Source organism: Amphiura filiformis, chromosome 14 (genome assembly GCF_039555335.1).
Source record: "Amphiura filiformis chromosome 14, Afil_fr2py, whole genome shotgun sequence".
In the NCBI taxonomy this organism is placed as follows: domain Eukaryota; kingdom Metazoa; phylum Echinodermata; class Ophiuroidea; order Amphilepidida; family Amphiuridae; genus Amphiura; species Amphiura filiformis.
In genome coordinates, this window is record NC_092641.1 from 53,427,341 (window position 1) to 53,443,509 (window position 16,169).

Here is a 16,169-nt window from a genome sequence, read left to right on the forward strand (position 1 = left end):
GTTGGCATCACTGGTAGGCACATCATCTGCTACAGCATATCTAGATGTACAGAGTAAGTACCAGTATTGAATAACTGGGGTAGGGGTATGGTGGGACAGGTTGCTTGGACCAGTGTGGTTGTATCAGGCGATAGTACACTGACTGTATCTAATGTAGAGGTTCATCATGCTGGGACATACACTTGTACAGCTTCTAACTCAGTAGGCACATCATCTGCTGAAGCATATCTAGATGTACAGAGTAAGCATCAGCAGTAAAATTACAGAATAAAACAGCGATGTTGAACAGCTTCTCATAGAATATTCTGGGATGACAAATTTTACGCACATAGTGTAACGCCTATGCACGATTCTGTTAACTTGCATGAACTTGAATACGCTACTGTCAAAGTGTGGATTCATCACAGATTTACGGAGTCATTAGAGGGGCAGCTAATGACTCTGTTACTCCCAATCAATCAGTACAATGTATTTAACAGTATTTTCAGTTGCTTCCTCCACCCCACCCCCTCCATATCCAATTCTAATATTTTACATCCAATGTCTTTTTCAGGAGCACCTGTTCTTACTGCAACACCATCAGACAAAACAGTGGTCGAAGGTGGCTCGGTCTTCTTCCGTTGTCGAGCAGAGGGTAACCCAGCAGCGCAGATCTCTTGGAGGCGCTTTGATGGTACAGAGCTGATGAGCGATGCCAAACACAGTGTGTATGGAAATGGGGACCTGATGATTAGTAACATAGAGAAACAGCAAGAAGGACAGTATACGTGTACAGCTCGTAATGCATTAGGAGAAGTCAGCCAAAGTGTCAATTTAAGAGTTTTAAGTAAGCATTCAAATAGATGCCTGGTTTAAGGGTAGACGAGGTATTGTTGGTCGAAGCAACCTAAAAATCAATTTTCATTATCTAGATCGATATATTATTGAAAATTGACACCTTGATGTTTTGCAAAAGTTCATTCTACAAATCGTATACTTTGCAAACTTGCTTAATTTGTTGTTGTTAATGAGTTATGTACGTTTTACCAAAGTGTTGTTGTTTCAGCCCTCTTTACAACATAACTCAAGGACCTACAAAAGTATATCTGTGATATTTTAATTCTTCTACACGCTCGCTATGAATTGAGCAATGCAGTTTTTGCCAAAGCTCACTACCATTCGTAAGACAGTAAAAAGGTTGTGGCTGCGTAGGTTTGAATAATGATAAGTAAAATAGTCCAAGAGCAGAAATATTTGGTGTCAAACCACATTTGTATAGATTTATTTGCGTAGCAAAATTAAACACGAATTTTCGGTCATAGACCTTTGTCAAGTGATGACCTTTTGCGTGCGGAAAACAAAGGAAGTGGAGAGCACAGAAAGCGCGTGAGGAGTCGCAAGCGGAGTCATCTTGATGAAAACATAGATTGAAATGCGCGAGGTCTATCGCGACGCAAAGGGGAAGACACGCAAAAGGTCAAAATCAAAATTACTGCAAAAGAAAAATGAAGGAAATAAAGAAAGAAAAGTAAAGTAAAGAGAAAAGAAGAGAAGAGAAAAGAAAATTAGAGTAAAGAAAAGAAACCTGAAAAGAGAAAAGAAAAGACAAGAAAAGAAAAAAGAAAAATGAGAAATGAAGAGAAGAGAAGAAAAGAAAAGAAAAGAGAGAAAAGAAAAGAAAAAAGAAGACAAGACAAGAAAAAAGAAAAGAAGAAAAGAAAAGAAGAAAAGAAAAGAAAGGAAAGGAAATGCAAAAGATGAAAGTAATGTGAAAAGTTAAATATTGAGGTTGAAGACATTAAATTGAATGTTCATCCCATTGGGTTGAAGTGTGCCAAGATTAAATATGATGCGTTGTTCCTCGACTTTCCGTTTGTGAGTATTATGCACTTGGGTGAGAGCGGTAACTGTAAGGTCTGTGATGGTATGACTATCCCCTCTAAAATGTTGAGGGACGGGTTTGGCGGTGTCACGTATGAGGACGTCTCGTCTATGTTCGGTGAACCTATCCGCCAAACGCCGTTTTACTACCATTCGTAAGATGCTGTGAACTACCAAATCACAACAGTTTAAAATAATTAATAACCTTAACAAGAATAGGCAAAAAAACAAGTACAATTGAAAACTGAATTGAAAAGACTTGTTTGCGCTTGACGTAAAGGGAAAGGCGCTGCATGATTGGTTGCTGAACTGCGCAGTACGGCATTTTTGGTCTGGTTGACAGGTCGTCATACGCAATAGTCTTTTTAATTCGGTCTTCAATTATAGAGTCACCATTGCTAAGGATACACTGAGTTGAGTTGTTGCACACATTTGATTTTTGGTGCACATTTGTCTCCCCAGTTACTTTGTTTTACAAATATATTGGTAAAAATATGTTTTAGGAGCATTTGTTGAAAGCATTGAGTGATTTAAATTATTGAATATGTTTTAAGTGTAAAAATGTGAGTTTGAAAAGTTTGTAACATCTCTAACTTATTTTGACAGAGCTTAAGTTGGAGGGGGCTCACCTGAGAGTGACATACTTTTTTGGACTTAAGAAAATAAAGAAAACAATTATTAGGTCAAGATTCACACGATGAGTGTTGGTTCTATGTAAAAGCATAACAATCTACACAAGGGCAAAGAGTAGTTAAAGATTCACCTTTAAAATTACTTGTTTGGGTCAAGATTCATTGGGTCAAGATTCACCCTAGGGTTTTATCCGGCAAGGTAAAGATTAGATGTATTGTCACCAACAAAATGGTGAAGGCTTGAGGAGGGTAGGGTGAAGATTCCCTTGCATAAAGATGCCCTTTTAGAGCAAACATAGACTGGTAGGCTGTTAGGCTTACCAATATATGGAAAAATTATCTTGTTATTAGGACAATGGTCTATTCCAGGCATTTTCAGTTAAGATTTTGTGATGCGCCACTTTCAAGTAAGTGTGAACCACGTATGGATTTTGAGTTTCTGTGATACTGTCATTTGTTTTATTGATTTGATGTTGTAACATTATACACTTATAACATATTTGTGCATTGCTTTTGTTCCTCAGTACCCCCACAATTTGTAAGTTTTCCACTGGATCAAGTCATCGAGTTAGGAGATACAGTCCAGTTGGAATGTGTCGTCACGGGGGACCCACAACCAGACATAGAGTGGGTCAAAGATGGAGAACAAATTGTTTTAGGTATGTAAGCAATAGGCTATTCCTGTTGAAATCTGTACACCTCCTATGAAACACATGGCCTAATTGTCCCACCCAGGGGTTATCGATTTCAAATGGAGTAACCCAACCAGGTAACCCCTATTTGATATTCACACTCCCTGTGTAGAAGATTAAGGTCATGTCTTCCATAGGTGGGGTGCATGAATTTCAACTTAAATAGCCCAAAGCACTTTTTACTTAGGCTTATATGAGCTTGATGTTGATTGTATCCCGTCATCATGTGTAATCAGATATCAGCTTGATTCTTAATACTACTAGACCTCAAGATTTTTTGCTGAGAATTTAATTGTGCAGGTTCCATTAAGTATTCTTATTCAGTGGGAGTGGTCTTGTTCATAGACACATAATCTGATTGGATAATCGGATGATTTTTAAGCGTTGTCTGTCGAGCAGTAGATGACCGTACATCATTATGTGTGTTGATTAAACCTAGCACGCTTGTAAAGGTGTGCGTATAGTGTGTAATATCATTCGCACGTGCTTGCAGTACATGCAGCTGAAGACGTAAAGTTGTAAACACATAGCAATGGCTGCAGTTGGAGTTGTAGGGTCAGCCACATTTGGATAGTGAACAGTTAAGACGTTCACAGAAATATGAACAAAACTTGTGTTAGCAGTTGGATAAGTAAAGAAGGTAATGGAGCTACTCATCCTGCACATGAACAAAGAAACACAAACACAACCCAAAGTGTTACAATTGAACATGACAACAAATAAGCACAAATTATGACCGGCAACTTAAAAAAGAAGGCAATGGAATGTGCAGTACATGCAGGATTCAAACCCACAACCTTCCGACCACTAGACAGATGCCCTAACCATTAGACCACCAGCTCCCACTGGATGGTCAAAACTCCACTTTTGCTGGTGGTTGCACTTGACATTCAAATGTATACCCATAACAAACATGATCATACTACTTCGGCTTTGTTCTGCTGCTGTTTTTGTATCTTGTATTAATGGCATTAATCACATTTTTTTTCTCAATTTTCTAATATTTGCAGAGAGCAATATTGTTTTTGTGGCAGGCAGCATTCTAATCCAGGGTGTCACAAAAGTCAATCTTGGTGCTTATACTTGTATTGCAACGAATGAAGCTGGAAATAACCAAATGACAGCTATGCTGTTGACACCAGGTAAGGGATGGATGATTGATTGATTGATTGATTGATTGATTGATTGATTGATTGATGGATGGATCGATCGATGGATCGATTGATTGTTCAACAAATGTGATGCGATTAAGGTAGTATTATCGGCTACAGTGTCATGCACAGATTTGATTGAAAATGATACAGGATGTGAAGTTGGGTGAGAAAAACTTGCCTGCCAAATTTTAATTTTTGCCAACAAAGCGTTTTTGAGTTATGCCATTTTTTATCATTAAGATTAAAGAAACCCCATTGACTTTGTTACATAATGTGGTTTTGACACTAAGCCTCGTTCACTAAAATTGGTAAATATTTGAAAATGGATACTATGTTTAAATATTATTTTTTCTCCTGCCTTTGTAGAACTGCTTTTTGGATCTTTTTATTACAAAAATGTTACCAAATAATTTTAGTGAGTTTTTTCCAATATATTGGCCGTAATAAAGGGGATATTTGAAGGTAATGTTAGTACTTGCTCAAATTTTCTTGATTTGATCTAGAAACACTGAATGACCCGATAATTATTGTCTGAGCTAACCATAGGGCCAATTTTAACAAACAAGGTGTCATATGAAAGGTTATTAAATTTAGAAACTTTTCTCGCCAGCTTTTTTTAATAAAGTATTTCTATTTTAAGCTAAGGGTGTTTCTAGATTTCCCTAATTTAAAAATGGAAAAAAATCATATTTCTCAAAAAATAAACACTTTATCAAAAAAATCTGGCGAGAGAATTTAGATATTAGGCTATTAACCACCCCTCAAACTTTGGAAACCATATCGCATTCCCTCTGGGCTAGCAATAATTATTTGTAGAAAAATTTAGGGAATTTTCACAAAATAAAGAAAAACATAAGAAATGTTTCAATTTTCATGAAACATTAAAAATAAGTGGAGTAAAGACTTATCTTAAATTGGTTATACATTTGATGTGGATACATAATTCTGATTTGATATAGTGGCTATTTTCCTGCATGGGCCTATTATCCGAGGCTCCTACCTTAAGCAAAATGAATTAAGCAAAATCAATTAAATTTTCAGTTTCTTATAGGATAGTAAAAAGCATATACAAAGCTTCATTTTGCAGAAAACCCCAATGAAATTGAACAACCAGTTCCAAAGATATGAGCAATTAAAGAGTTTCCAAAATAGAAGGAAACAAAAAGAAATATTGCCTTTGTTTGGCTATATCTCAAAATCAATATTTCTGAGTTCTGACTGATTTTGCTTGATCGCATCACAAATATTGATGAGTAGATGAATTTGATTTCTTGATTATTAATTCATTGAATGATTGTTTCAAAAAACAAAAACAAAAAAACCATCTCAATTGATTAGTTGATTAATTACCAAAAAAAATTGCAAGGGGCTATTGAAGGAGATGTCCACCAACATCTTGAGACTATTAATGATGTGAAGCTGGTTTCTAACCAAGGAATGCATGGTGCAACCCTGCAACGCCCTTGGCATCCAATCATGCGAGATGGCATACTCTTACGAAGACCACAGCAGCGCTTCAGAGCGCCATCTGAGAGAGAGATTAATTTGATTAGTTGATTAATTTGATTGATAGTTAGAGTGAATTTGATATGATTGCATGATACTTCAATTGATTGGCTTTTTATGATTAAATTAATGCATGACGGATCAGTTGATTTTGTGATTCAATTCTTTTAGTTATTACAGGCGAGTGTAAGTTGACATCATGCATTGCAATCCTGGCATGGGTTCTTCATATGTGACCCACTCTAACAAAACCAGGAACAAGTCCCATTTTTGACATTTCATGATTTGAATAAAAATGTAAGCACTAGACAATAAGCTTTAAAATGATACCAAAATTATATAAATAGCATCAATACTTTTTAAGATATGGATAATTTTGTATTGATACCTTGATATTTTTGCCAAATTGCTCTTCTGAGTAATTGGCCAATTGTGGCTGGACGCGGCGAATGAGCCGTAAACTCGGCAAACTTCATTTCGAGCTACAGGTGAAAATATATGCAAATCTCGTATTTTGGCGAAGTTGAGATTTTTGCAGATTTGAAATGTTTAAGCTTTCTTCTAAACACATACAAAGTTTTATTTTAAAGAAATAAGTGGAAATATGAAATAATCTACATTTTCTGAGGCCCATCTGATGAATGGTCTTTATGATTCCCTAACTTTGAACGCGTTTTTCTCGGTTTCGCGTTTTGATTCATGACAACCTATAACAAGCCATAACTTCGCTTCTGATTGTCATATGAAGTTCATTGAGGTGTCATTTTAATTCCTGAAACATGCTCTTTGCAAATATGTAAAAAAGTAAAAATGACCAGAGGGGGACTTTACGGCTTATTCGAGGTGTCCAGGCACAATTAGTTTCCTGCCTTACACAGGATTGAATAGGGATTATCATAGTTTAGCTGTTATTCATTGATTAAATAAACCAAATTTAACAATTACTTTCAAGTATTTGAAAGTCCACTTAGTCCCACAGTCAAGTACCATTAAATTAGGAATTCCAAAATTGTATTTTGTTATGGGAATGTCATCTTTAAAGGCTATAACTCAAAAATATGTCTGGTGACTTGTTCCAGGTTTTGTTGGAGCTGGTCACATATGTATTGAAAGAAAGGCTGTAATTTAAATTTCCATTTCATGATGTTCATCTTTTATGATTACAGATGTCCCGACATTTACATTAGCTCCTGTCAACACCACCGCCAACGTAACCCACACAGTCACCATACCATGTCGTGCAAATGCCAGAGAAGCGCCCTCCATCAGGTGGTACACTGCAACAAGTGAAGGCAACCAATTGCGAGAGATAGGTCTTGGTAAACCGACATCTTTAGCATCGCAAGGAGCAACTACGTTCATTAGCGTAGAGGGCGATTTAGAATTTACCGAAGTTCGACAGATTGATGAGGGGTGGTATTTGTGTGTTGCAGATAACAGCATTGGAAGGGTGACTGGCAATGTGTTTCTTACCGTTAATTGTAAGTGTGCTATATTAATTATATGTTGTAAGCCATTGTGTATGTACAGGGTGTCCCAAAAAAAAGAGGCCCCTCAGTTGATCAAGTATATGTTGGTATGTAAAGAAGCCTTTACCCGTTAGCTTTAATAAACCGAAAAAAATATTTCAATCGGCTCATAACTTTTGAAGATATGCCCATGTAAAGAAATGTATCAGTTTTTCACTCTATCCACGGAGGAGGTTTGGCTACTTCAAAGATTGAAAAGTGCATATACCATGCATGAATATAAAACATTCCTCGATGATAACTTTATAAAATATCAACTTTATTTTAGGGAACGGGCTTTACCGGTGGGCTTATGGGTTATGGATTTTGTTAAGGGGGCACTACACCCCTGCCCCATTTTGTGCTTATTTTTTTGCATATTTTTCAAAAATTATAGCGCATTGGTGACAAGTAAGATATGTATATTATAGGGGCAAGGACTACAACTACTGCACTGGACAATTTATTTCAGCACAGACAACAGTTGTGGAGTTACAGTCAAAAATGAGGGAAAACCAATATTTCATCAATAAATCAATAACTACTTGCCTTGAGTTGGTGAATTTTTAGTGCAGTAGTTGTAGTCTTTGCCCCTATAATACACATATCTTACCTGTCACCAATGCAATATAATTGTTGAGAAAAATGCAAAAATAGGCACAAAATTGGCCAGGGGTGTAGTACCCCCTTAAGTGTCATTAATTTGGGCAAAATTGATGTGGGATGGGACTTCTTTTGCTATACTTGCAATTACTTACATGTTTTTCTCGGTTATTTTATGCCTTTTTGTTATAATGTTTCTTACTTTCTTACTTTATTGTTTCTTGCTTTCTTTTTATTGACAACATAAGTCATTTCTCTTTTTGGCTCCCACACATGTGGCCATATTTGGTTGACATGTAGCCCTGGCTTAGAGGCTAATTAATTAGTTTTGCCTTAAATGGCACGTTGAGCTATTCCAGTTGAAATCCATATACCCCCTATAGAAGACATGACCTTAATCTTGCACACAGGGGGTGTAGATTTCAAATGGAGTGTTTTCCATTCAGGCAAACCCATTTGAAATCCACACTCCCTGTGTGGAAGATTTAGGTCATGTCTTCCATAGGGGTGTGGATTTCAAATGGAATATTCCATTACTGATTCCAAGCTATATCCTTCTCTTTTGCCTTTCAGTGCTACCCGTCATATCCAACACCAACAGTCCAATAGGAAAAGATACCTCCTATTTGAGTGCAATGTACTAGGCCAACCCAACCCCTCGGCCCAGATCACTTGATTACTACCATCAGGCGATCCTATCAGCACTGACCCATCTAAGTACAGCATGATCTTTTAATCCTTTAATATTTTATTACCTTTTCTTTTTGCCTTTCAGTGATAATATCTAACACCAACAGTCCCCTTGTAGGAAAAGAGGGCGACGCCTACCTCCTATTGGAATGCAATGTCCTAGGCAAACCCAAACCCCGGCCCAGATCATTTGGTTACTGCCGTCAGGTGATCCTATCAGCAATCATTCATCAAAGTACAACATGATCTTTTGATCCATTAATGTTTTATTACCATTTCTTTTTGCCTTTCAGTGCCACCAATCATATCCAACACCAACAGTCCCTTGGTAGGAAAAGAGGGCGACGCCTACCTCCTATTGGAATGCAATGTACTAGGCAAACCCAAACCCCAGATCACCTGGTTACTACCATCAGGCGATCCGATCAGCACTGACCCTACTAAGTACAACATGCAACCTGGTTCAGGTTTCTTGGTGGTATATTCCCCTAATGTTGAGGAGCATGATGGGGATTTCACATGTGTGGCCAGTAATCTTCTAGGAACTGTGGAAGTTGCTGTCACTGTCACTATAAGAGGTAAGATAAAATAGTGAATATTCTCAGTCATCCAGTCGTTAGAATCACAAGGTTTTGAATTAAATCAAATACTGGAACTTACATTTTTTGCAACTTGCTACGTTGCGACTGAAACCATCAGACTTAATCAGGCAACTGACCCGCTAGGCTGGTCATGTGACACTAAGAGGTAAGACTTGAATGAATGGTGAAATTCAATTTGTGATGTGTATATCAAGTATTCTTAAACATCTATAATAATATAATGGTGTATATGTGACACGATCTGGTCCATGGGGGCCAAAGGCGGCAAATTTGAAATTGAGATACATGCAAAAATATGGAGTAAAAAACAATAAAATACATAAAAAAACAGACATCACAAAACTTCATAACTTTAGAACCAAGTATGTCAGACCTTTAGTGCTTTCAGTATATGATAGCCTGATGTTTGAATAAGGTAATAATAATAGTAACTCAATTTTCACTCCTAAACTCCTTTGGCCCACATGGAGCAGATTATCATGGAGCAGATCATGTCACATATTCATACGTAGCGGTAAACGTAAATAGAAAGCAAAATTATACTTCTATGCTACTCAAACTTGGTACACTCACCGGAGCGCTTTCACCGGGTCAACCACCATCTTCTGCGGATGTTATTGCTCTGAAGATTTGTTGTTGCTAGTGACGTTGTTGAGACACATCTTCTTGTTTGACGTCATCTACATCTGTGACGTCATCGGAGGTGTCTCAACAACATCACTAGCAACAACAAATCTTCAGAGCAATAACATCCGCTGGAGATGCCGGTTGACCCTGTGAAAGCGCTCCGGTGAGTCTACCAAATTTGAGTAGCATAGAAGTATAATTTTGCTTTCTAGCTATAATAATCTTGACAATCTGTTTGGCTTATCCTATAATCTGATGAGTTGTGTTATCTCCCAATAGATATGTGACATGATCAAGGGGAATGAGTCGGATGTCGCTAATATTGTTTTTGAAATATTGGCAAAAACAGTGTTCAAATTCCTTTGTTTTATATTGTTTTCACCCATGATAAGTTGTTCATAACTCAGTAACCAAATGGTCGATTTTGATGGGGTTTGCACCAAAATGTAGCATTTGTGAACTGCCAGAAAATGATGCAAAAAACTTCTAATTGAAAATTGTTGACATAAACTCATTCACCTTGATCATGTCACATATATGTATGATGACTACAGGCAAGACTATACGCAACACGCAGCAGTGATCACACGTGTCGGAATGGTATTCTGCATTTGCGTACATGAATAAGGACTTAGTGGATATGCAAACTTCATGCACGGGAGTGAACTTGATAAAATTGTCACAACAGTGGATGTATTACATCCAAACGTTTTAAGGTTGATCTGTTAAAAATGAGAATAATGAGTATTGGTTTGAGACCTAGCCGTGTATCTATCACCTGTGTAACAAATGTCTATTAACCCTTCTGCAATTTTTCTTTTGCCAGGTCCACCAGTATTAAGAAACATCCTCATTACGCACACCGATACCTCCGTCACCATCCTATGCCTAATGAAAGGGTCACCAGCCCCTACAATCACATGGCTACAAGACAGCTTCCAGATCGTTGGCAACTCGTTGAGTGGTCATAGTATAAATGGAGAGGGCGCTCTTGTAATTACCGACTTGGAAGCGTTACAGAACTATGCGTATTACTGTCGAGCAAGTAACATAGAGGGCACTCTGTCATCTCGTATACAGTGTAAGTAACGTGACTTAAAGTGATTTTTTTGGGGAAACTTGGAAGTGATGATTGTAGCAAATAGGAGCTCAATAGGCTATTCCAGTTGAAATTCACACTACCCCTGTACAGAGGGAGTATGAGTTTTGAATAGAATTATTCTAAGAGTAGACAGTTGGGTTACTTCCATTTGAAATACTCACTCCAGCTGTGGAAGATATATAAGTAAAGCCAAAATACAAGGGGAGTATAGGTTTCAAAATGATTAATTTGACCCATTCTAATCATTTCTTCATAATATATGCATTTATTTTCCAGTGCCAGGTACACCCTCTGCACCAAGAATCACAGCTAAAACATCCACCACTATAGACATAGCTTGGACAGGTTTACAGCCAGTCGGCCATCTCAACATAACATCTTATAGGTAAGTTAAAATAGTGCCAATATAGCGCCTTCTATATTCCTTGACAGAGTGACGTTAATATTTTGTTGGGAGATACTTCATACGTGTACACCCCTGTGTGTGTTTGCCGCCAACCGAGGACAGTGTGTATTGCTATCTAGCCGCGGACATGTGTATCATGTTTTCATCGCCTAACCGTGGACTAAAATGGCATTTTTTTTTGTATGATACGTAACAGAATTTTATCCATCAACTGCTGACTAGTTTTTACACGTATGGTCCACGGTTTCGACCAAATATCACTATAATGCATTTAGCATGCATTTGAGGTCTTTTGCAGCAGTTTGAGACTGAGGACTGTCCTTGGAGGTAAGTCCGCAGTTTGGGGTGAACAATCTTGTGTGTGTCCTTGTTTGCCGGCAAACACGTACGCAGATGTACTGCCTTTGATCGCTTGTGTAAACCTTCTGTTCTTTGAGTCGATGTGCAAGATTTAATACTATGCGTACTGGAGCAGGCACTAATGTCGCTTTATTGAGGAAGCCAAGTAGACTATAGCCGAGAATAATCATGATAATGGCTAACACACTGACAATCTTTATCTAATTTGTACAGCAAAACAGCTAGTTGCAAATAATTTATTCTTTCCCCCGAGTAGGCCAATGGAGAAAAAATTCATTTTTGACCGGGATTTGAACCTGGGACCCTTTGGTATCTAGATCAGCACTCTTACCACTAAGCTATCCAGAAAGCCAATGGCATCGAAGCTATAAGCAAAATATCTATCCTGATACATGCATGGAGCAATAATTGGGGGTATTCCGTGTCCCTCGGAATGCGCTCGAGGCATTTGTTGTCATGCAAGGATGACATGTTTGATGGGCGCATTTGAGAGATGCACTTGATGCGACCTGCACGCAAATAAGAAGACGCTTCTAATGAGATGAAGAATTGCTTTCATTCGTCTCCGCGTACTGTCGGCATGGGCCCGAATACCCCCAATTTTCTCCCCTGTCAGCTGATGGCACAATAGTACATGGCGGTATAGGGATCCCGGTACTTCTTCTCTAATTCTGTGGTGGAACCTTAACCTTGCCTAATGACAACCGTATTTGAATACCGTGATTGGTCAATCCTCAAAAGCTTTGTTTGCACCGTAAGCATGTAGTCTTTGTGTAGTACGCTTGACACAAAAATCTGTGCGTACCCAAGTCATGCTTGCGATTTTGGGGGGGCTTTAGCGCCAGCCCCCGGTAAAAAGAAGGGGCGGCAAAATCGAAGGGCGGCGGAAGAAGAAGGGCGGCAAAACGAAGGGGCGGCAAAACGAATTAGCAAAGAAAAAAGGGCGGACAAATTGCAAAAGCATAAAAAAATTTGAAAAAAGGTTGCTTTTCATTTCATTTGCAGAATCTTTTGCAGGCCTTATTAGCTGCATTAGTAGTAGTAGTCATGATGCTATTCTCAAGCACTAAAGAATAATTTCCTTCAAACCTCCACCACTTTTTTTTCCAGATTACAATACCTGAAATTTGGAGAGGCATCCTATATTGATGTAGCCACAGCTATCAAGGCAACAAGCTACAGAGTAACAGATTTACAACCATACACTGGGTATACGTTTAGAATCCAAGCTGTAAATGATCTGGGCCCGGGAGAGTACAGTCTGCCAACGCAAGTTACACTCACAGCTGAGAGTGGTAAGTACGGGAAGATGGGAGTGTAAGCTAATCCTGATCCTAATCCTAATCCTTATCCTAACCCTTACCCTAATCCTATCCCTAGTCCGAACTCTAATCCAAGCACTAATCCTAATCTTTAACCCTAATTTTGTGTAAAATTACATGAAGGAATAACCGGAGTTGACATGTCACCTTAAAAGGTGCCACGCCTATATGCGCGTGATTTTTTGGAGGGTTGATTGTTAAGATGTTTTTTAGAGTTCCTTTTACAAATTAATTATATACATGTACTGCTATCTATAGCGTGTATTGTTTTGCACAAGTTCCTATGCAAATTGACGTTGGTGTGTATACATGAGGACTAACTAAACGCTTATAAAGGACTTTACCAAACATTTTACAGAGTATTGGACTTTCTTGAGGCAGTAGTGAAATTACCTTTGATAATAATTACATCATTAAATTGCATTATGTTGCGTAACTCAGACAGAACTGGTTATTATGTCCACTTTTAAGGTATTTAGATTGGGCCATTGCAGATTAAATCCCCACACCCCCTATGGAAGACATGACTTAATCTTCCTCACACGGTGCATAGATTTCAAATGGAGTCACCCATTCAGGTAACCCCATTTGAAATCTACACACCCTGTGCGAGAGTTTAAGGTCATATCTTCCATAGGGTCGTGCGCTATGAATTGGGGGCCAAATGCGTTACATACTAAAAAATTCAACAATTTACATGTTTTTGTACTTAAACTGATCTAATTCATATTCTGTTCATCGAAACCCTATCAAATTATACATCACTGTAAAGCTTAGAGTACCAGGAATACACATACAAATATTTGGTAAATATAAAGCGTGCCACAAATGTCATATAGGGTGGAAAAGTTAAACTTTGGTTCAAAAAGTATACAATTTTGTTCCTCTCTAATTTACTAACATAAACACCTAGTCTGTTAAAACTTTTTAGATGTGCTAATAACATTGTAGACTTTCAAAAAAAGCAAACTTGTAATGATGAGTATTGCCTAACTGAGATACAGGGTGTTCAAAAGTCGTACAAAATTTTTATGATTTTTATTATATTTTCAATCAAAACTTTTTCCCTTCATGCCCTACACAAAAACCAATGGCATATTTGAATTCCTCATCAAATTTCCTTCTAAGAAATGATAACTTTTACAGAAGTAGTGTAACTTATTCAAGAAATATGACATTCAGAACATTTCGGAGCATAAATGCATGCTTAGTACAGTAACGTATAGGAAAAGCCTAGAACCCATGACACGAAATGCAGCACATTTACAACAAATTAAACTAGCTTGGAGTAAAATTGGTCACATTACCAACTAGACATAAATACCAAAACAATGGTACATAATCCATCCCAATACCTTGCTGGGTAACAAAGTTCGAGTAAAAAATAAATTCAAAAAACAATAAAAATCAATATTCCCTATACTTTAACACATGCCTCAACCGTATTCGCCTCAACCGTATTCGCCGCCACCCCTGACACTACTTCGTTTGAATTGCAATATCTCAAGAAGGAAATGTAGTGTGAAGTTGTTACTTTCCAAAATGTTAGCTAGATAAATTAGAAACAAAATGAGACCAAAACTAGTTCAGTACCCTCTCCATTCTTGAGTTCTGGTATAGAATGTCCTGAAAAAAATGTAAAAATGTAACACCGCCACCTTTTCCTATACCCCAATTCATGACGCACGACCATAGGGGGAGTATGGATTTCAACTAGAATAGGCCATTATGTTCACAATTTTAGCATTAACTTTTACATGTGTTTTTTGTGCCTTGTAGTGCCTATATCACACAAGCTTAGCACATAATCTTGCATAGCATACATTATACATGTTTGCAAAGAGGTTGTAAAACTGATAATCAGAATTTTTCGTCTTGATTCAATTTAGATCCATTGGAACCAGAAGATATAACAGTTGAGACATTTGAGACAGAGATCCATGTTACATGGTCACCACCTGCAGCTCTGAATGGACACCCAGGTGAGAATCACAAGTCATAAAACGTTATCTAAAGATGCGCATCATAACACGTTTCACAATTCACATGTCGTTGGGCAGGAAAAACTTCCTGTGTGTGGCCACTGAACATGTTAAAGCAAAACCTATGTAACATCTTGGCAGTTTTGTTTTCACATGTTCAAGGGCCACAAGTACATGAGAGGTTTTTCCTGGCCAATGACGATGATGTTCAGAACTTCAACATCTAATACATCGAAAAGAGATAAACGAATCAATATATTCCATTAATGATCATGTTAAGGAACTGCTACCTTTTGGGAATGTTACTTTTCATTAAGGTGGTACTACACCCCCTGATAAATTTTGTGACTAATTTTGAATTTTTCTCAAAAAATAACTACACTGGTAACAAAAGTTATGTATATTATAGGGGCAAGGAATCCAATTACTTCACTGAAATTTCAATGATTCAAGACAAGTGGTTCACTACATATGTTAAGAAATGAGGTACATTCTAGCGGTACCTCTTTTCTTATCATAAATAACATACCTCGTGTCTCGAGTCACTGAAATGCCAGTGTAGTAACTGGATTCCATGCCCCCTATAATATACATAACTTTTGTTACCAATGTGTTATTATTTTTTGAGAAAAAGGAAAAAATAGTCACAAATATGTGCTCATCCACCACAAACTGGTCGTAAAGTCGGCATTTTCCATTTTGAGATACAATCAAAAACAGTATATGGATTTCTATGTAAAATATATTAGGAATTTGACCTTTGATGAACCATAACTTCACTTCCAGATGTCCAATGAAGCTGATTGAGGTGTCATTGTAAAGCTGAAAGTACATTCTTTCAAAATCTGCAATAAACAGAAAATGATCTAGAGCCGACTTCACTACCATTTTGTGGTGGATGGTCACATATATCAAGGGGTGTAGCACCACCTTAACAGTATAATAATTATTAAATGTTTAAAAACATTGGCAGTGACTCAATCGATTTTATTTATTATAATAAATTAATGCAAGACATCAAGATTAAATATATTTTTACAAAGTTCACCGCCATTGAAATATTGTGCAAATTCCATGCTGGTTTATTACCCATGCATATTACCCACATTGCCCTCTGTTTTGA

The 16,169-nt window shown here is 37.5% G+C and overlaps 1 protein-coding gene across 1 annotated transcript in view; it reads left to right on the forward strand.

Moving 5' to 3' along the window:
* Positions 1 to 16,169, forward strand: part of LOC140169491 (cell adhesion molecule Dscam2-like) — a 54,545-nt gene that overhangs the window by 26,646 nt on the left and 11,730 nt on the right. The window contains exons 10-18 of the mRNA XM_072192754.1: positions 554 to 826; positions 3,017 to 3,151; positions 4,195 to 4,326; positions 7,011 to 7,325; positions 8,939 to 9,223; positions 10,701 to 10,955; positions 11,253 to 11,361; positions 12,853 to 13,037; positions 14,954 to 15,046. Of these exons, the coding sequence (XP_072048855.1) occupies positions 554 to 826; positions 3,017 to 3,151; positions 4,195 to 4,326; positions 7,011 to 7,325; positions 8,939 to 9,223; positions 10,701 to 10,955; positions 11,253 to 11,361; positions 12,853 to 13,037; positions 14,954 to 15,046 (1,782 nt within the window). The remainder of the gene's footprint in view (positions 1 to 553; positions 827 to 3,016; positions 3,152 to 4,194; positions 4,327 to 7,010; positions 7,326 to 8,938; positions 9,224 to 10,700; positions 10,956 to 11,252; positions 11,362 to 12,852; positions 13,038 to 14,953; positions 15,047 to 16,169) is intronic.